This window comes from Nelusetta ayraudi, unplaced genomic scaffold, assembly GCF_046127955.1.
Source record: "Nelusetta ayraudi isolate G7.1 ecotype Tasmania unplaced genomic scaffold, CSIRO-AGI_Nayr_v1 ptg000070l, whole genome shotgun sequence".
NCBI classification, from domain to species: Eukaryota; Metazoa; Chordata; class Actinopteri; order Tetraodontiformes; family Monacanthidae; genus Nelusetta; species Nelusetta ayraudi.
The window spans coordinates 8,130,573-8,150,758 of NW_027466120.1; the positions used below are offsets into that span (position 1 = coordinate 8,130,573).

Genomic DNA, 20,186 nt, shown 5'->3' on the forward strand with positions numbered 1-20,186 from the left:
AGTGAAGTATTTAAAGCTGGCTGTGCTGCTTCGCCAGTGAAATATCTTCATTACAGAACAAAAGGAGCAAAGCAGTTAATTCAGGTTGGTTCTCGGGGGCGTTCATTTATTAAAGTTACACAGATGAGCTTTGCCATGGAGCTCAATAATTCAAAGTCAACGCGAAGCGGCAAATTAAGGACGTGAGGGAGCGGTGCTGACATTGGGGTGAAGAACGTCTGGAAAGACCTTAAGGAAAGAAAAAAAATGCCGTGCGCAAAACGCATCAATTAAGAGGAGTGAATAATTGAACTGGCAAAGCCGAGGAAGCGGCCGGCTGAAGTCCAGGGTGCACCATGATTGATTGAGCGGCTCTGCACCTATTCTGGTGCGTCAGTCCTATCACTGGCATTAGTGGTGAAAGCAGTGTCTGTCAGCTCTGGTGATGCTCCCGCAGCTTCTCATGTCTATCTGGGTGCCGCTTCTCATCCGCGTCAAAGCCTCCTCCTCCTCCCTGCTGCTCCGTCGCCCGTCGACCAAACCGGCTTTGACAACATCGAGAGTTCGATAAACTTCTAAGCAGCTCAGTGGTCTAGTGGTAGACTGTCCGCCCCAGGACTGGTAGGTTGTGGGTTTAATCCCCAGATGGGTCAGACCAAAGACTGTAAAAATGGTTCCCTTGGCACTCAGTATTTGGGGTTGGAATTGGCCGGGCACGGCACCGCTGCTGCCCACCGCTCCCTCAGGGGATGATGGATCAAATGTGGAGGACAATTTCCACATCTTTAAGGATGTGACAATCACTGGGACTTTTTAAACGCCTCAAACATGAGAAACTTCAGCATGCAGTGCGCTGTAAGACGTGGCTTTGTTCTCGCAGCTCCACGTCTCCATGTCAACGTGCAGCAGGTTCACTCTCACTGAGGCCTCCACTCTCTGTTTGCTGGACCTGATGGAGCGACGCTGACTCCGCTGGCCTGCGTTCTGTTTCCGCTCTAAATGAACCCCCACAATAATGAAATTAGCCTGTTCAATTACCTCAGCCGGAATGATCTATGCATGAATCCATTTAGTATTTTATGCATGCCCGCTGCAACTTCTTCCTTCTCCTGTTGCCATGAATTTGTGCGAATATTGATGGACTGCAGAGTTGTTCTGTCAGCTCCAATGCGAGCAGAATGCCTCACGGCTCCATTTGTGCAGTGGATGAACAACAGGAAAGACTGCAGGTTGTTCATGTGAGTCCCGGCCACAGTCAACATGACTGATGGTTACATAAGAAAGTTTTCCTCGCGCGAGTGCACTAAACTTTAGGTGAGCAATCATCAAACACATGGAAATATCACTGCAGCTGGAAGTATTTATTACACTTAATGACTACTGGCTCCAAGAAAAATTGCCGTGCACAATCATTCATACGTTTTTGAGCCTTTGCAGCGTGGCCTATTTACAATTATGTAAATTTGGGAATTAATGGAATGAGTTGACAGTATCTTGATATAATTGTAACTCATTGTTGGGAATAATTATTTCCTTTGGTGCATTGTAGTTTTCGACACCGGGTTCATTATCAAACAAAGCCAGGAATAAAAAAAAAATGGCCATGCATTTTTTTTTTTTTCTCAGAACCTCACAAGCTAAAGAATTGAAAAATGTTTTTTGTTTAGACTGTAGCTAAAATTGTGTTACTAAATACAAACAAACAAAACTGTGTTTATTTTGCATCACACATATTGGTGATGGACATGTGGTGAATATTGTGTTTAAAAAGAGATCATTTGGGATCGTCAATCAAGGGATCATTAGGCCAAAAAATGTTTCTGAAGAGTGAACTTGAGAGTGATCGCTAATGTCGAAACTCATTTTGAAATGTTTTCAGTTTAGAATACTGACATCTTGCAGTCTGTCGATCAGAGAAATTGAAATTATTGAATGTTAAAAGGTGTTGGAGGACAGAGGGTTTGGAGGGGGGTTCAATTAACCCAGTGTTTGACACTGCAAGACAATATTGCAATATTGGACATTCATATAGAACCGTTACTCAAAGTCAAATTAAAACATGATTCTCAAAAAAAAGTTAAATTGGGTTTTAAAACGACCTGAAGTGGTCAACACAAAATAATTTTTGCAAAATGCAAGACAGAAGTGTGTGTGTGTGTGTGTGTGTGTGTGTGTGTGTGTGTGTGTGTGTGTGTGTGTGTGTGTGTGTGTGTGTGTGTGGTAGATATTCCTGTGCGACCTGCCATGCAGCACACAACTCCTAATCTCACAGCAGCACCAGATCCAAACATGTGAGGCATCGTGAATAACCGCTGACCTGAACTTGTCTAAACTGACCAACACAGTGGCTTTCATCATCATCATCATCATCATCATCATCATCATCATCATCATCATCATCATCATCATCGGTTCAGCTCCTCCACCTCGTTTGACATCTGTGCCCTGCCCTCTCCGGCCAAACATTTACACCACAGGGCTCGCTGATGCTCATTCACTTTCAAATCTAGGGCACGAGAGTGCTCAACATAAAAAAAAAATAATAAACAGGCAGCAGTGGCAGATTTAAAAATAAAAGATTAAATGCTTGTGGGCTGAAAAAGACAAAATAGATCTCTTTCCCTCTCTGTCTCTCTCTCTCTCACACACACACATACACACACACACACACACACAGAATAATTTCTCCCTTCAAACACAAAGTCAGTACATGGAATAGCTGATGAGAAGAGGAGGACTTTACAGGGCCTCCTCTTGTCTTTGCATGCCATCAACGAATCCACAATCCAGTCCGCTGTTGTGATTTTATTAAACTTGCTCTTGACTTGGCTGCATACAATTGGATTTTAGTGCAAGATTAAACGCAACATTTGCGGAGGATTGCCAGTGACCCACACAAACGCCACAACCACACACTCACACACACAGCCACTATAGTGCCACCCGGTGATGCACCCTTTGGGGAGGCCAGCGTATCTTCAACATCACGGGATCAAGGTCAAGGCAGGGAGGGGGCGCATTAGCGCCGCACGTTGTGTACAATCTGCTCCGAGGGGAGGAGGCGGAGGAACGCCGACGTCGTAACAACAGGTCTTTTTGCCTCAATCTGCCAGGGTGCATTACACCCCTGGCTGCCATCGGCGATGAGACTCTCATCAGGGGGACGGAGGGGAGAAGCAGTTTAATTAAGCGGAGGAGATCAGCAAAGATGACGGATAAGAGACGGCGAACGGGAAGAAATTAGGGATGTTTATAAGAGGATGAGAAAGAAATTAGAGCCTGCGTCAGTCTGGGGGGAGAAAATGGATTCGACTATAGCGGAATCAACAGGGAGGCCGAGTGTGTGGAAACTTATGAAAGAACGGGCGGGATCATAACGGCAAGATGTATTATTCATGTGGAAACGGAGCGCAGGTTCTGCCCTCTGTCACCAGCATTTTTGTGAGGTCACAGTTGGGAAACCTGAGCATACCTTAAGGTGTGTGTGCGTGTGTGCGTGTGTGTGTGTGTGTGTGTGTGTGTGTGTGTGTGTGTGTGTGTGTGTGTGTGTGCGTATGTGTGCGCGTGTGTGCATGTGTGTGTGCCCAAGCCCGAGATACTGCTGATTCAGTAGGGAGGGATGAAGGTGACCCTGGCCTGCTCCAGCTGCCGGTCTCTCCACCTGATATTGATCCCAGCGTGTCCGACTCGGAGCCGACTCAAGGATACACGGATTCATCGCCTTCTTGACATTTCAAATATGCCAGGGTGTAAATTGTAACTCTGACGCACCCCCCTCCCCTGCCATTGATTACTTATCGATCCCTCAACTCGGGCCAAGAGGCGGCGAGGCGGCTCCAAAACGACGGCGGCGGCAGCGGCGGCTCCTCACACCAGAGCCGGAGCGGATCTCGGCAAAACCTTTGCTTTGCTTCGGCTTGGGGGGAGGGAGGGAGTTGTTGTTGAAATTTCATAAGAAGCGTCTGGTGAACTGTCGTGGACTAAGAATAGGCCAGAGTACAACTGCAGAATCCAAATGCTGCCGTTGCTGCAGGGAGCAAAAGGTTTCGGACTCACAGAATCACAGATGGGAGAATGTGCCTGCGTGGCACTGCCGTGTCAAGGGTAAACTGCCGTGCACACGCACAAAACTCACACACACTCACACACTGGGTTGTTTTCACCACACCTTGAAACAGCAGCATGAATATGCATGATGACGGAAGGACACAGGAGGTCCATAATTAGACAATCAACTACTCCCAAATGACAAGCAGCAGCAGCAGCACCAGCACAGGGGGTGTGGGTGGGGGGCGGAGCGGGAAGGCGGGGGGGCACACCTCAGCTCGCTCTACCTGGCCCCTCGTTAGCAGAGAGAAAGAGAGAGAGAGAAGTCGCACCGACTGGGAGTCAAAACTTGGGTGCAAAACTGTGATAGAAGGAAGGACAAGTTCTGCCGCTGTGGTGCAGCAAAGGCTTCTTGGGTGGGAAGAAGAGTAGAATAATCAGACTAGTCACACACACACACACACACACACACACACACACACACACACACACACACACACACAATTGTGATTCATCAGAACGGCGCAACCTTGACTGCTCTCCAGTCCCAGAGCAGTGCACGTGATTAACTCAGGGTCACACTTCCATCACTTCAAGATGAATCCCCCTCTTTTTCGTAGGAGGAGGAGGAGGAGGAGGAGGGAGACACACCCTAAACAAACACCAACAGCCGACGGGCAGCCGTTGTGCGCTCACGTGGACACACACACACACACACACACACACACACACACACACACACACACACCTGGTCGAGAACTGAGCATCTCAGATTTACTGGATGTAAAAGTGAAGAAGAAAAATTAAGCAAAATCTTCTCATTTCAGCAGTTATTGCATTCAACAAACTTTAAATGTCTCTCTCGCTCGCTCTCTCTCTCTCTCTCTAACACACACACACACACACACACACACACACACACACACACACACACACACACACCTCCAGCAACATCACCACCGCCAAGCTCACCTTTCTGACTCCACACACACAGACACACACACCGCCCCACGCGCGGTTAGATCACACGCACGCACAGACCCCGTATTCTCGCATTTCTACTCATGAGTTAAAAAACAACACACTGACCTGCCGTGCCGCTGACACACACACATTCTTTTCAAGCAGTTGAGCCTTTCGAAGAGGATCCGCTTGAACGCGTCTATATACATCGGTCCTACCGGGGGCGCTATAATAAAGTCTGCACTTGAAATAACTACAACCAAAAAGACGAGTTGGATCGCGTTTTTTTAATTAAAGGCGGCGGCGGGACCCCGACGGTGCACGCATGTGTGTGTGTGTGAGTGTGCGCTCGCGCTAACGTGCGTGCATGCGTGTGTTTGTGTGTGCAATGGAGGAGGAGGGGGTGAGTGAGTGGAATAATAGAAGCGGTGTGAGCGCGCGGCGGTGATGGGTATCCCAGGGAAAGTGAGAGGCGATGCGCGCGGCTGACGGGATATTTGGACAGTGATGCTGCGAGAGGAAGAGAGTGAGCGAGCGAGCGAGAGAGAGAGAGAGAGAGAGAGAGAGAGAGAGAGAGAGAGAGAGAGAGAGACGGGAGTGAGACAGGGGAAGAGAGAGGGAGAGACGACAGAGGGAGTGAGTTAGCGAGAGACAGAGAGAGAGAGAGCGAGAGAGAGGGGAACACATAAATGTGACGGCGGCGGTTATAAAAGCAGCATCTGCTGCTGCGGCGCCGCGAGCGAAGGCACGCGGGAGATTGTTAAATAAACGCATGTCAGTGTCGGACTGCTTGTTTTAAGTGTGTGTGTGTGTGTGTGTGTGTGTGTGTGTGTGTGTGTGTGTGTGTGTGTGTGTGTGTGTGTGTGTGTGTGTGTGTGTCTAAAAAGTATTCCTCCTCCTTCCTTCCTGCTCGCCGTAGCAATCCAATCAGCACATCGCATCACCTCCTTTCAACGCACCCGACAGGTTTCTAATGGAAAATGGAAACTGTCCCTCTGCGCGTTAACATAACACACACAAGGTGGGGAAATTACAACTGGAAGTTTAAAAAAAACTAAATTGTGTGGGTTTGTTTTTTTTTTTAATCTAGTGATGGAAAATAACACATATATAACACATAAATCACATAAATTGGTTGCAATGTTTTGCGTTTTGCGTTTTGCGTTTTGCTTTGTGTGTGTGTGTGTGTGTGTGTGTGTGTGTGTGTGTGTGTGTGTGTGTGTGTTTGTGTGTGTGTGTGTGTGTGTGTGTGTGTGTGTGTGTTAAATACCAGTACAAAAAGTCTCCTACCTTCCTGCTCGCCGTAACTTCGTCAGATCAATTCGCACCTTCAAGTCTTTGTTCGCGCTCTCTTCTCTTCCCTCGCCGACTGTTTAATCCCATCGTCCTACTGTGAGAGTCGCTCCCAGTTTCCATACATCCACCCGTCCAGCCAGCCAGCCAGCCAGCCGGAGGGAGCGGAGGTGTCTCTCAGGTTGCAGACTTGTGGTCACACATGCCGCCTGTGTCTGTCGGTCTGTCGGTTGGCCTGTCTCTTCACCCGCCCGGCTGCCTCCTCTTCCAGACCTGAATTGCGCGTGCACGCGTGCTCCCGCCGATGCAGGTGCACGCCCCGCAGGTGCACGGTTCGAGGCTGGAAACCACCTGAGCTGGCGCTCTCAAGACTTCCCTCTTCCGTTTTCTTGCTATATGTATATATATACATATATATATATATATATATCCTGGTTGCCCATTCTTTGATCGTTCAACTTGGTTGATAAGTAAAATTGATTGTGGAGGAAGTGCTGAACGTGCCTCACTTTACCATTAGCGCTGTTTGCTCAGTTAATTTCATTCATGCTTTTGTTTTGAAGGCACATTGGAGCGTGGGAATACGGGTGAATTTTGAGACGTGGCCTCTCAGGTGTGGTGCATGGGGGCTAAACCAGGAGAGGTACATGGTTGTTGTTGGGTTTTTTTCACAAGGGCGAGAAAAACAGCTGAGGTCTTCGCTTATCTTGACAACAAACACACCAGGAACGTGCCTGTGGCCAATGAACTTGTTTTACTTATAAAAAGATTCTAAACATTTTGAACCCATAAAAAGAGTTTCAGTAACCCCACACCTCCACACACTACTACATCTTCACTATCATTACTATTTTTATGCCAAGTTCTGGGAAACATATATAACTGGCAAATACTACTACTACTACTACTACTACTACTACTACTAATAATAATAATAATAATAATAATAATAATAATAATAATAATAATAATAAATAAAATACATTTAAAAAGTGTGGGGAGGGAATCAGAAATGAAACTTAAAGCTGTTGTTTTACGTTTTTTTGAAGCCCTATAAATTTAAATCATCGGCTAGCGTCGCCTTTATCGACACAGGGATTGACAGCAATGAACCGCAGAGGTAGGTTCACATGCTAATTATTAGTTAGTTTAGCGCCGAAAGCGATTCGTCTTTGAATGATGTTGTAGTAGCAACGTTTGGTGTCCGTTACTCGTGTGGTGGGCGATATCATTTCATATATTCTATCGTGTTGTGCAGCCTAAAACACTCCCCCGAGAACTCCGAAGAGCTGGCCATCCCGCTGAGTCAGAAAAACCGCTGGGTCAAAAGGAAGAAAAGCGCAGAAACATCCGGAGACAGCGACTCCTTGGAAAGGCAGGCTGTCGAGGAACTCGTTGAAGGTGAGAACACGGGGGACATAGTGCAGTTGTTCAACTCTAATGACTGTTAGTATCGAAAATTCCTGTTCAATACAATTATCACGAAATTGAGCGAAATCAAAAGCCTTCAAAAATCTTGCTTGCAGAATCTCGAAGGCAGAGTCTGAGAAATTATCCAAAGTCAAGAAACCTCAGCATCCCACAGAACAAGGTCCCGGATGGCGATCAAATAAGGGGCGATCTTCGACCTGAATCGGTAAGTCAGAAGACAGTTTCTTGTCTTCAGATAGAATTGTGAGCTATAAATGTGTTTTCTCACAACCGCTGGTGTGTTGTACTTCTTAAAATGGTCACAACATCTCAATATGACAGTCAAATGTGTGATGCTTTACCCTGGTTTGCATCAAAAGTTGTGTGCACGTGTGACTTGTGTGTAAGTGCAGGTCTCTCCCTAGACTTTGAGCAAAGTGAAGTGTGTATGACAGACAGGCGTCAGTGTTCTCCCCCCAGAGATATGCATCCACCCTTCACCTTTTTTTCCATGCCAGCCTCCTGCCACATCCCTGTTGTGCTGCATGTGCTTTCAAAAACACTGTGGATGTGACTGTCAGAACACGAGTCAACAAAAAACAAAGCTGGCTTTGCCCCTGAGCTCATTTTAATGTAGCACAGACAGACAAACAACCATTCACTTTCTCATTCAGAGTCATTAGAGTTTATGTTCATGTGCATATATTTGGTCTGTAAGAGAAGGCCAGAGTACAAAGAAAGAACCCAGAGTGGTCAGTAAGAACTAGAAATAGTTGAAGAACGTCAACTGTGCTGCAATATCGGTCATGGAAAATAATGTGACTGTACTAAAGTAATATGATTGGTATCTGATGAAAAATGCACGTCCTCACTTCCACCTTCAGTTATTTTTTTTCCGCCTAGCTACTGAATATCCGTACAAAAAGTTGCCAACATGTTGCATGCAAATGACATCCTACACATTTGTCGACAGAAAAAGAAGAGTACAATATTTCTGGTGCAGGGTCGTTTGCTCACATACATTTCAATAACTCACAAACCAACCATTGTGGGGTCCTCGAAATATCAGTTGTTGACTACGGAAGCGCATTGCATTCACGTCGTGCGTGAAATACTGTAGTTAAACACAACAAATGGAATCAAACTACAGCTCCCAGAATGCCCTGCGGTCTGTGCCCTAAACAACAATGGCGTCGCCCGGGCAAGAAGCGAGTACTGCTAGCTCCAATGGCGATGGGGAAGGAGGAGAGCGAAAAAACCCAGCGGTGTCTTTCGGTTTCACCAAAACTGTGAGTAAATTTAAATCGTCTGCCAGCGGCGCCATTGTCAACACAGATGAAAAGGATTACTTGACCGGAATTGACAGCAATGAACCGCTGAGGTAGGTCCGCATGCTAATTGCTAGTTAGCCTAGCGCCGAAAGCGATTCGTCTTTGAATGATGTCGTAGTAGCAACGTTTGGTACTGCGGCATTGGTGTTTGTGACTCTCGATATAATTCCACACTCTAACGTGTTGTGCAGCTTAAAACGCTCCGCTGAGAAGTCCAAAGAGCTGATCATCCCTCTGATCCAGAAAAACCGCTGGGCCAAACCGGACAGCGAGACAAATGAGACAGAAACAACCGGAGACAGCGAGTCCGTGGATGCGCAGGCCGTCAAGGAACTCATTGAAGGTGAGAACACGGGGGAGATAGTGAAGTTGTTTAACTCTAATGACATTTAGTATCGAAAATTCCTGTTCCTGTATTCAGCGAAATGAAAAGCCCTAAAAAAAAAAAAAAATCTTGCTTACAGAATCTCGAAAACAACTCGAGCAGTGGAGAAATGATGCAGAGTCAGAAAGAAACCTCAACCTCAGCATCCCACTGTTAATGCAGAACAAGGTCCCGGATGGCTTTGAGGATGGCGACCAAATAAGGGTCGATCTTCGACCTGAATCGGTAAGTGACTTGTGTGTTAGACTTTGAATAAAGTGAAGCGTGTGTGTGGCGGACTGGCGTCAGTATTCTCCCCCCAGAGACATGCATCCACCCTTCACCTTTTTTTCAATGCCAGCCTCCTGCCACATCCCTGTTGTGCTTGCGTGTGCTTTCAAAAACACTGTGGATGTGACTTGTCAGAACACGAGTCAACAAAAAACAAAGCTGGCTTTGCCCCTGAGCTCATTTTAATGTAGCCTCCTCTGAGAGAGGCAAGCTCCCAGCTTCCCTCAGAGGAAAGCCTTCGGTGCAGTTGGAGATGAGCCGGCCTTCTGCCCTGACGAGGGCTGCCGCCTGGTGACTGCCGTCAGCTGAGTCTGACAGCCTGGAGCCCAAAGACTGACCAAGACCATCATCACAAACTGCCTCTCTCTGACAGTTAGCACTAACAGTGTTTTTATGTGGATTCCAGAAGTCAAAGATTACGTAACCTCCCTCGCTTAACGTTGCCTTTTTCGGAGCAGATGTCTCTGTCTATTCCTGCGGATGTTTTGGTATTAACGGTGTTTCACTTAGACGAGCGTAGCTCACTGTGTGTTTGTGTTTGTTTGTGTCAGTCTACAGAGGCAGACTTTGAGCGGGTTCCTGTCGAGGCCTATGGGCTCGCAATGCTCCGAGGGATGGGCTGGAAGAAAGCGGAGGGAATCGGACACACATTTAAAGAGTAAGCATTCATTCTACTTCTGAATGTGTAGTTTTTGGCTTTTTTTTTTATTGTCCTTACATAATTTAAAGCAACTATAGATAAGTGGAAATCTAGTCAAATAAATTGTAATTATGATCGTGTGTTGGCTTCTTAGGAAGTTGTTCTGTTCAAGTTGTTTCCACTGCAAGCCTCCTTAACACCCTGAATGGCCATTTTACCGCTCATTGGTTTATTGCCGTTGTTCCACAGAGACGTGAAACCAATTGAACACCAGCTCCGACCCAAAGGCCTGGGCCTTGAAGCTGATCGCTCGGCATTGAAGGACCTGGAGCCCAACAAACGCCAGCGTCCCCCCAAGCCAGGCGAGGAGCGAGCCAAAGAGGAGGAACTGGTGATGGGCCCTGGTGGCTACGTGCTGGTGCAGTCCGGTGCACATAAAGACCTCTACGGCAAGGTGGAGTTTAAAAGAGTAATTTTACATTGAAAAACTGTTGTTGTTTCTTTGCCTGAATACATTGTCACGACTTAATTTCGCGTGTTTCAGATTGAAGGTGTTGATCCAGACAACGCTCGGGTGATGGTGAAACTAGCTATTGGCGGCAAGACTGTAACAATCAGTCAGTATGCCATCAAACTGGTGTTTCGCAAAGACTACGAGAAATACAGCAAAGACCTCAGTAAGTAAACCCAGCAAAGTGTGTGTGTGTGTGTGTGTGTGTGTGTGTGTGTGTGTGTGTGGGTGTGTGTGGGTGTGTGTGTGTGTGTGTGTGTGTGTGTGTGTGTGTGTGTGTGTGTGTGTGTGTGTGTGTGTGTGTGTGTGGCAGACAGTGAACATGTTCGTTAGTCAGTCAAGTGACATGTGGCCTAAATGTTGACAGTAGGTAGAAACGGATGAACTCAGATTGTGTCACTGACAGACACGGCCGTGCTTTGGTCTGATCACCAGATTTATTTTTTTTGCACCGACCAGGTCGCCTCAGCAAAGCTCACAAGGAGAAGGAGAAGGAGAAAGAGCGGGAGGAGCAAAAGAAACGGGAGGAGAGGGAACGAGGAGAACACAAGTCTTCAGAGAGGGAGCAAGGAAACGACGAGAGGAAGAGGAAACACAGAGAATCAAGTCAAGACAGGTGTGTGTCGGGTTAGAAGGCGACTGCAATAGGCTGGCGGTCTTCCGTGATTATCATCAGTTTCTATTACGTGCCTAAAGCAGGAGCTTGTAATTGTTGCCTATTGATTACTGTAGCAGCGTTTTAAAGTGTATTCTCCTCCTCCTGCTGCTGCTGCTGCTCCTCTGCAGAGAAAAACCTGCAGTGAAGGAGGCAAAGCGGCCACCAGCTCCCCCCGCCTGGCTTCAGAGGGACCTCAAAGTTCGATTCATAGACAAAGCTTTCAAAGGGGGGCAGTACTACAACTCAAAGGTACTTGCATTTTATGTACTTTATCAAACATGCTTTGCCGTTTTTAAATAAACAATGCAGCAATATACCAAATTATTAGTTGATGATCCTGCACTTGCAACAGACATATACATATATGTATGTACGTATATACATGCGCTGTCTCGTTAGTAATGTCTATTGAATAAGTCACTGTGGATCAGATGCAAGATCCACTGCACAAGCTTGTGGCACATCTGCTTTGTTACAGAAATATCCAGTAAATGCTGATTATTAGCAAATAAAAACAGATTATCTCTTGTGACTTTGTATCATCAAAAACATAAAATATGTGATTTTCTTTGCCGGGAGATCCTAATAAATGTTTCCTGCTGGGCTTTTAGTCCTGGATTGTGTATTTAGATTCAAGGCTGCATTTGCATTCTGACAAATGGGAACCAATAGTTTTCATCCCACCACCTTTTCTCTTGTAGGTGCGCGTTGAGGACGTCCTCACTCCAACGTGCTGTGTGTGTCAAACTGAGGAGGGGCGACTGATTGACAGTGAGTAATGAGACACTTAGCTCAGTTTTCTTGCCTTCTCTTCCCGCTCATCTTTATTCCTCGTGCGAGAGACGTAAATTAAATGACCTGCCATGTGCTGCAGTCTTCACAAAAAGACTTTCATTGGAACTAAAATGCCTCTCAGTAGCCAAAACGTTTTCTCTACTAGCAGCAGACATATCAGAGGAAGGTTCCCCCAAATAATTCAGTGTCCTCCTTTTGTGTGGCAGATGTTAAACAGGAAATGCTGGAAACCATTGTTCCAAAAAACGAATCTGATTTCATCATGGTTGTACTGGGCCAGCACAGAGGACAAGTAAGTTCACATTCATCTGTCTGCATGATATGTTGGTCCTGACTGAACAGCAGTAACTGTATATCTTTATTTATTTTCAGGTTGGCCGTATTCTTCAGCGGGACAAGAACAAGTGCAGAGCGATCGTGCAGCTTGATCGATTTGGAGACAAAGTGTTTACATATGACTATGACTGTATTTGCCATTACGTAGGAGGAACAGAGCACTGATATTCACATTCTCGTGGTTTATTGAAGTGTTTTAGGGGTGATCCTAAGTGTTTACACAAAACTCCAATTCATGCTTACAACAACTGAACCTCTTATGTTGCTGGTCTGGACTGGACTGGACTGCATCACAGCTGCAGGAGCAGCAAAGGCTCTCGGCCTGCTGACTGCAGTGTTTTGAATATGCATAAGTCAGTGATGTTGTCTCTGTTATGCGTCCAATCGTGCACAGCACGCACACATTTCAAGTCTGGGAGCGGAAACCAGGTGTGAACTGAGCCTCAACAACAGCTTAGATGATAAATGTTCTTGGGTTTCTTATGCACGTCTGTATTTTTTGTGTTAATTGGATCATGGAGGGATTAACAGCTGCAGTGGTTTTGTGCACTGTGCAGTCTGTGGAATGGGGGGGTGGAACGCACCTGCCTCCGACACAGTGTAAATTTAGCACCAGTGTCCATTTTGTCTAAATCTTGAGTATTTAAAGTTATTGGCGTTTAATTGGTGATGTCTCTCACATTTAAAGTTACTTTTCCACTTCTGTCCTCTGTGAGGATGTTAACGTTACAGACTCGGGAGTACCGTTCTTTGGAATTATTTTAAAAGCCTGTGAAATTACAAAATCATTAAAAAAAAAAATTTGACTCAATTTCAGATTTTATTAAAAAAAAGAAGAAGAAAAAAAAAAGCAGTTATTTTACTTAAGAAGATGGCAGGATTTTTAACAGACCATGGCAGTTGTATTCTGAGTGGGGATATTATGTCACACTGTGGACTATTCAGGGTCACCCCTAAAGTAATATCACTTCTTTTTTTTTTTCCATCATGTCAAATGTTTTGTATTATTTTGAAAAGGAAATGTATTTGTTAGAATTTGTTGAAAATAAAAACAATAATGATATTTGTACCAAGGTCTGCCACGTCACATTTCCATCTATTGGCATGGTGTCCACTAACAACAACAATAAGCCCTATCTGATGGTTGTATAAAACATATTTACAACTGTTTATGAGCATAGTGGTGAAATCTGAGCTCAATTTCTGTTTCTTACACAAAGACTGAAAAACAAGTAGGAGCCTACAATGTCTGATAAGAGATGAGCCGGGAGGGGAAATTGTTCAGTCTTTCAAGAGTTCAGCTCATTCTTTGGGTATTTGGTTTGCTGCGTTGGCCCGTAGAACAGCTCCTGGACTTGGATACGGCCGCTGCTGGAAGAGAGGCCCTGATGCAGTTGTGTCTGCGCCAGTCTTTGCCTCGTTGTGTTTTGGCAAACCGCTTGACCAGGTCCCCCTGCAGGGACGGAACAGTTTTGTTAAAGACCGAAAGATGTTAGCAGAAGCAAGAACCTGTAAATCTGCAGTATTTAAACGGTGGACACCGTTTTCGAGATCACTCCCGTCAAATAAAGCTTCTTAGGACCTCAACGATCAGAGCAGTGGGAAGTTTACCTTGGGGCATCAGAATAAGCACTTGGATCCATGGGGTCCATCTCATCGTCATTCTTTCTCCCTGAGAGAAAAAAACAAATGTCAGACATTCCGTCGCATGAAAGCCTCAAACATTTGACGGGAAGTGGGTGGAAAAACATGTTACCTCTTTTGTTCTTGTTGTACGGCGCGATGTCGTCTCTCCTTATCTTCCTTCGGTCTCTGTCCCGTACGTCATTCCTCTCTCTTTCCCTCTCTCTTTCGCGCTCCCTGTCGCGCTCTCTGTCTCTTTCTCTGTCCCGCTCTCTGTCTGGCTTCTCGTAGTGCGTCTCATGTCTCTCATCTCCCCCCTCGGCTAGAAGACAAAAGTCAAAAGGCAAACTGAGGACCAGATCCAGAACAATGTGTACATTTAGCACAGTACTGTTGAGGATGGCATTTTCTACCACAACAATAAGAGGCAGACCATACCTCTGGCTTTCTTGGCCGACTTGGTGATAACAGCAGTTGGGTCATTTGGAGAGAGCCAAGCAACCATATCCGTTTCCACATTCCAGTAATATGGGAGTCCGCTGCAGTCACAGAAAAGCAAAAGAATAATTGAATTGGTGGAGTTACAGGAGAACGGCTGCATTTAATTAAATAGCAGAAACACAATCAAACTCTACAACAAGAAGAAAAGCTAAAACATATTTTGGCCTGATCACACTGCAAGATATTTTTGGCATGATGGTTCGCATGTCAGATTAACATGGTGGAATAAAGATTTGCTGTGTTCAACCTGCTAACAGGTTGGAAAAATAATAATCAAAAAATTGTTGTCAATCGAGACAGTGTTTGAGTTTAGTTGTGTTTTACTCGGACATGATATGCAGAAAAAAATACAACAAATATATTTATATAATGTATAAAGGTCAGAGCATTGGAGCAAAATTTGAGGGCCATGACTAAAAATGATGTGCTCATTGCCCTGAAATGTTTGATCACAGCAAATTGACAACGCAGCAACACAATGAGCTGCAACCTTCTCTTTACAAGAGACAATTTCATTAATATATCAATCAAGAGAGATTCCTTCCATTTAAATAAATATGAACCTAGCTTTAGGGTATTTCTAATTGTAACTAAAAATACATTTTTAAATGAGAAAATCTGAAATATTTTCAAAGGTCATGATGCATGAAAATAAATATTCATTTGGACAAAAACAGTTATACCTACCAAGTTGGGTCAAATACTTTGTACCAGTTGGGTGGTAAATTTTCATGTCGCGTGGCCTCATAATCTACGTTATTGTCATCATAATCCTCAGCAATAATTTCTTCTTCTACCTCTGCATGATTGAGAACAAAACGTGTTAGATATAGTCACACAAACGACGGATTGCTCAGAAAATCAGAACTCTATCTGAATGCTGCTAATAATGTACTATCTTGTGAAATGTTCCTCACTACCTTGCTCTGATGGTTTAACGATCCCTCTCTTGGCCAAACGGGCCAGTAGCGCAGCGGGTAAAGGCATCCTGCAACAGAGAGAAAGGGAGGTGAAAATTTGATGCAACAGGGTCAGACAGAAGCTGCAAGTACCTGGGACATGAAAACCAACACTGATCTTCACGCAGCCATTGAAGTTGATGAAAACAAAACATGTGGGTAAAGAGTGAACACGAAATGGTGCATTTTGTGATGGTTACAACCATGATAATTGCGTATCTTGCGAGTGACAGTGGCTGATAAAACAAAACAAAAAACAGACAAACAAAAAACAAACTACCGCAAAATTAGAAAAATAAAACTGATTCCACTGTGGCTCGTTAAGTAGTAGCTTCAGTCTTGACAATGCAATATGATGTTTTCACCATTAGCTTGTAGGATTAGCTGTGTGGGTCTAAACAGCTCCTCACTGGTTAGCTCACTGGCGGCAGCTTGTGAGCCAACACGTCGATACGGTCAAAGTAAGGCACTTTGTGCGTCATAAATTAAACTAGTGTACACTAACAATTACAAGACACGCATCCGGCATGAAATGCTAAAGTTACAGTACATACGCACAACCTGTTCAGAAAGAGAAATACCTCTTCAGCTTTTTCCAGAAACCTGCAGTACAGCACACTGCGTCGCACAATGATGACGTAGTAGCAGCTTTGTGACGACAACAAACATGGAGGAATATGCCCGTGAGCCCTGGTAAGATTAGTTTCTAAACATATTTCTGTCGGTGCTGCTTTTTACACGGTTGACCTCAACCCCAGCTTTGCCTTCCGGTGTTGAAATTTTTACATTTTGGTTGGTTGCAAAGTGGCTTTGATGGCTGGCTTGTCCAAGGTTCTCAGTGATTTACATATAAAGCTCTCGTAACGTCATCAAGAACATTCCGCTAACCCTATCGTAGATACATCAGCAGGTTTATTTAGCCTGACTAACTTAAAGAAGTGATGATTTGAAGATAAACCCAAATAATAATAGTCTATACTTATATTTTTTTAATGAGATATGAATTGTATATTGATAATATTAAGTGACTGATAATTATCATTAACAGTAGACAGTAGTAGATTTATGTTATTCCGTTAATGTGGTTTTATCAGCAAATTTTATACTTGTGATGTTATTTATTATCATTATCATCATCATCATCAACATCATCATCATCATTATTATTATTATTATTATTATTATTATTATTATTATTATTATTGCTTTAATGTTTTGTAGTTTATGTATAATAATGTAACTAACGATAATGAAACATTTCTGAATTCTATTAATCCACTTGGTGTTTTGTTGAGCGCAGTCCCTGGAGGATAGTGGATGACTGTGGAGGTGCTTTCACCATGGGTGCCATTGGGGGAGGACTCTTCCAGTTGGTCAAAGGCTTTCGTAATGCACCAGCAGTAAGTTCAAAACAAGATGATACTCTAATACAAGATCTTAGCATTATAGTACACAAAGGCACAGTTTATTAATACCTGATTTTTCAGGGTCTTGGACACAGACTGAGAGGTAGTGCAAATGCTGCAAGAATAAGAGCTCCACAGATTGGCGGTAAGGCAGCCTTGAATATAATTTATTGGTTGATTTGTTTTACAATAAAACATACCAAAGATGACATGTCAGCTTTTCATAGTACAGATTTGAAGCCAAATTGTCAACTTTGATTTGTGTTTGGTGGTTTGCAGGTAGCTTTGCTGTATGGGGAGGGCTCTTCTCCACAATAGACTGTGGTTTAGTTCGCCTGAGAGGGAAAGAAGACCCTTGGAACTCAATAACAAGTGGCGCACTGACAGGAGCCATCTTGGCTGCACGCAGTAAGAGAAAGCTGAAGACTTTGCTTCTTTCTGTTCGTAACTGAATCAAATTAAACATTATTTTCCCTCCTTTTTTGAAATAACAATGATCTTTATTTTTTTCACTAGGTGGGCCGTTAACAATGATGGGCTCTGCCATGATGGGTGGAATTTTGTTGGCTCTTATTGAGGGTTTTGGCATCCTGCTAACCAGATATACAGCCCCACAGTTTCAGAATTGTAAGTAAAGCTTATTAAATTATGTTTTAAATGTGGGGAAATGTTGGCGATTGTACTTAAATCAAATAAACTAAAGACTGATTCACAGCACAGTATCGCACATCACAAATTCATGAGGTGTCCACAAACTTTTTTTTCCACAGCTGTAATATTGGACTTCATCACCACATTTTTAGAAAAGTAATTCTAATTCTGAATGTATTGAAACCAACCATGTAACATTGTGTGTGTGTGTGTGTGTGTGTGTGTGTGTGTGTGTGTGTGTGTGTGTGTGTGTGTGTGTGTGTGTGTGTGTATGTGTGTGTGTGTGTGTGTGTGTGTGTGTGTGTTTTTTCAGCCATTCCTTTCGGAGAGGATCCCAATCAATTTCCTCCAACAGATGGGAGTCAGCAAGACGGAGCGGAGGGGCAGTTTCAGTACGGCACTGAGGCCAGCAGTGCACGCAATGAGTCAGGATGACCAAAAGGTGGCCTCTCTGGTCCCCCATAGTCCTGTGAAATAATTGCACTATGTTCTCATATCTCAGGGGCAAATGAGTCTAGGTTGCGGTAATGTGTGAACATATTTTACGTAGTTTTAAAAACTCCCGACAGTCTCATGTTTTGCACAATCGTAGCATCTAAAACAATGGTGTTACTCTGTATCACGGGGCAGCCAATCCCATTGTCTTCTACCAAGATCAGTTAATCAAACTTATTTGGCCTGTAACCTGCTTTTTTGAGGGGATTTATAGGCCAGTGGCATTCCCCTTGATGCCCTACTAGAGCACCTTAGTATAAATGTAGAGAAGCATAATTATCAGGGAGTGGGATGTGTGCATCACATCACACTATGTGTGTGAAGTTTTAGCAGGAGGTGTTAGTTTGATTAAAAAAAAAAAATAAAAAAAAGTGTGTGTCATGTGTCAGGAGTGAAAATGAATGCAAGAACTCCTTTTTGTAAAGCGAGATATGAGGGTTAGATGTTGCCCTATTTTGGGTAACTGTTTTATTCGGCATTCTCCAGTTCACCTTAGTTCCCCCGCACATTTATCTTGTGAGCTACAATTACATTTTCTCTGCAACTTTGAAGAACATGGATTTGCTACTAGAAAGGATGTCTCGTATTTTGCTCTTATTTAAATCTCATTTAGCAAGGTGTTTTAAACCTTTGACTACTTTTAAGCAACAATGCACTTTTTGAACTCAGTCTGTCTTGCTGGAAAACACTTATTAGTCTGTCTTGATGGAGATTGTCTATTTTATTTATTATCTTATTTATCATGTAAATGTTGGTTTAAAATAAATTATAAAAGCATCAAACATTATTCATAATCAATTGTTGTTGTTGTTGTTGTTTTTTTTTTAAATAATTTCATTAAGCAAGTGGTTAAAGCAGTGATGCAGGTTGCTCGTGGAAATGTTGCTTTCTTTTTCCATCTTTGTGAAAGTGAGCCCCCTGCTGTCATCCTGTTGCTACTACATCCACATTGATCACAATAAAATGAACATAGCATGTCGAGTTTATAGTTTTTTTTCGCGAGCCATTTTGACTGACTTTATTTAAATAAACGCCTGAATCAGATGAAGAAACACTTTATGAGGCCTTTTTCCAGAAACATGGCGGATGGGATTTGTTTTTGTTTGTCATTGGGACAACAAAGTAAAAGAAAAAAAAAAAGAAGCCTACTTTGCTGTGCAAATTTGCTTATTTTACAGCAGATGCCTAAAAAGCAAAATAAGGTAAGAATCATACACGTCTATATGATTACAATGTAATATATGAAAATGTGGCCTTTCTTTGGAAGCTGTCTCTCCATATTATGCGACAATTCATCAGATCCTCCTCTCTGCTGAGCCTCCAATTAGAACCCCCCTTTAAGAGACTCAGATGCCAGTAATTACAGAGAAAAAAGAAATGAAAGTGGGAGATTTATTTACATTTTTGAAACTCAGAGAAATGCAACAGAATGCGGGAAATTGCATCTACATTTTTGAAACTTTTCAGGGGGAGGACGCTGCCCCTGGTCAACCCTCATCCAGAGATGCGCTCCCCTCAATGAGACTCAACGAGACCCAGTCTGGTACTGTCGTACTCAGCTACGGAGTGTCAACCTCCACCTCCACACTCCCCGAGGAAGATTTCCACAGTCATCCACTTTAAACGGCTCAGCCTCTTTAATCCCGACGGCTGACCACCGCGGATCCGGGGTGTAGCGCCTCGTTTTCATATTCGACACTAAAATATAGGCGCACGTTTGGATAGCGGCGAGTGAAAAGGTTCAGTTCCCAAGAGGCTGACACTTCTTTTTTTTTTTCTTCCAATTTGAGGCAGGTAAACAGTTGGATGATCTGGATGTTCTCGGCTCCACGGTGCGCTGCGATCGCTCCGCTGCACCTGCACCTGCGCCTGGACCTGGACCTGGACCTGGACCTGTACCTGCACGGGCGAAGACGCGGGTGGATGTGGGATG

At 44.1% G+C, this 20,186-nt stretch overlaps 4 protein-coding genes across 6 annotated transcripts in view; 2 read left to right on the plus strand and 2 right to left on the minus strand.

Annotated features, from left to right (window-relative positions):
- LOC142899038 (membrane-associated guanylate kinase, WW and PDZ domain-containing protein 3-like) overlaps positions 1-6,642 on the minus strand; it is a 38,048-nt gene extending 31,406 nt beyond the window's left edge. The window contains exons 1-2 of one of the 3 annotated variants that reach the window (XM_076042451.1): positions 6,530-6,642; positions 6,280-6,471 (exon numbers count right to left, since the gene is read on the minus strand). Coding sequence is in view for 1 of the 3 variants with exons in the window: in XM_076042450.1 (XP_075898565.1) it covers positions 5,116-5,198 (83 nt within the window). In the remaining 2 variants the exon portion in view is untranslated. Of the gene's footprint in view, positions 1-5,115; positions 5,481-6,279; positions 6,476-6,529 lie in introns of those variants that run through there. The other 2 variants (XM_076042452.1, XM_076042450.1) reach the window with 2 other exon arrangements.
- A 2,214-nt stretch (positions 6,643-8,856) lies between these two features.
- Positions 8,857-13,277, plus strand: gpkow (G patch domain and KOW motifs). The gene is made up of 11 exons (XM_076042476.1): positions 8,857-9,073; positions 9,215-9,366; positions 9,488-9,633; positions 10,230-10,336; positions 10,568-10,772; positions 10,863-10,995; positions 11,289-11,445; positions 11,616-11,736; positions 12,189-12,258; positions 12,489-12,574; positions 12,655-13,277. The coding sequence occupies exons 1-11, from the start codon at positions 8,880-8,882 to the stop codon at positions 12,781-12,783; spliced, it is 1,500 nt and encodes a 499-aa protein (XP_075898591.1). The 5' UTR covers positions 8,857-8,879; the 3' UTR covers positions 12,784-13,277.
- Positions 12,781-16,301, minus strand: pqbp1 (polyglutamine binding protein 1). Its single transcript, XM_076042501.1, has 7 exons — positions 16,283-16,301; positions 15,663-15,738; positions 15,430-15,541; positions 14,680-14,780; positions 14,375-14,563; positions 14,230-14,290; positions 12,781-14,071 (listed from the first exon to the last, which is right to left on the minus strand). Exons 2-7 carry the CDS (start codon positions 15,727-15,729, stop codon positions 13,921-13,923), a joined length of 681 nt encoding a protein of 226 aa, XP_075898616.1. The 5' UTR covers positions 15,730-15,738; positions 16,283-16,301; the 3' UTR covers positions 12,781-13,920.
- Positions 16,302-16,311: 10 nt separating this feature from the next.
- On the plus strand, positions 16,312-19,047 carry timm17b (translocase of inner mitochondrial membrane 17 homolog B (yeast)). Its single transcript, XM_076042497.1, has 6 exons — positions 16,312-16,394; positions 17,002-17,101; positions 17,189-17,252; positions 17,387-17,515; positions 17,624-17,734; positions 18,072-19,047. The coding sequence occupies exons 1-6, from the start codon at positions 16,369-16,371 to the stop codon at positions 18,191-18,193; spliced, it is 552 nt and encodes a 183-aa protein (XP_075898612.1). The 5' UTR covers positions 16,312-16,368; the 3' UTR covers positions 18,194-19,047.
- The last annotated feature ends 1,139 nt before the right edge of the window (positions 19,048-20,186 follow it).

What these genes read in the sequence shown, in the direction of transcription:
- gpkow (XM_076042476.1), top strand. Translation starts at nt 8,880, where the DNA reads ATGGCGTCGCCCGGGCAAGAAGCGAGTACTGCTAGCTCCAATGGCGAT. An exon ending in TCGATCTTCGACCTGAATCG is followed by an intron (nt 9,634 to 10,229) that starts GTAAGTGACTTG and finishes TGTTTGTGTCAG; the next exon opens with TCTACAGAGGCAGACTTTGA. An exon ending in GGAGGGGCGACTGATTGACA is followed by an intron (nt 12,259 to 12,488) that starts GTGAGTAATGAG and finishes TTTGTGTGGCAG; the next exon opens with ATGTTAAACAGGAAATGCTG.
- pqbp1 (XM_076042501.1), bottom strand. Translation starts at nt 15,729, where the DNA reads ATGCCTTTACCCGCTGCGCTACTGGCCCGTTTGGCCAAGAGAGGGATC. An exon ending in CGTTAAACCATCAGAGCAAG is followed by an intron (nt 15,542 to 15,662) that starts GTAGTGAGGAAC and finishes TCAATCATGCAG; the next exon opens with AGGTAGAAGAAGAAATTATT. An exon ending in GTCGGCCAAGAAAGCCAGAG is followed by an intron (nt 14,564 to 14,679) that starts GTATGGTCTGCC and finishes TTTGTCTTCTAG; the next exon opens with CCGAGGGGGGAGATGAGAGA.
- timm17b (XM_076042497.1), top strand. Translation starts at nt 16,369, where the DNA reads ATGGAGGAATATGCCCGTGAGCCCTG. An exon ending in GCTTTCGTAATGCACCAGCA is followed by an intron (nt 17,102 to 17,188) that starts GTAAGTTCAAAA and finishes CTGATTTTTCAG; the next exon opens with GGTCTTGGACACAGACTGAG. An exon ending in AGCCATCTTGGCTGCACGCA is followed by an intron (nt 17,516 to 17,623) that starts GTAAGAGAAAGC and finishes TTTTTTCACTAG; the next exon opens with GTGGGCCGTTAACAATGATG.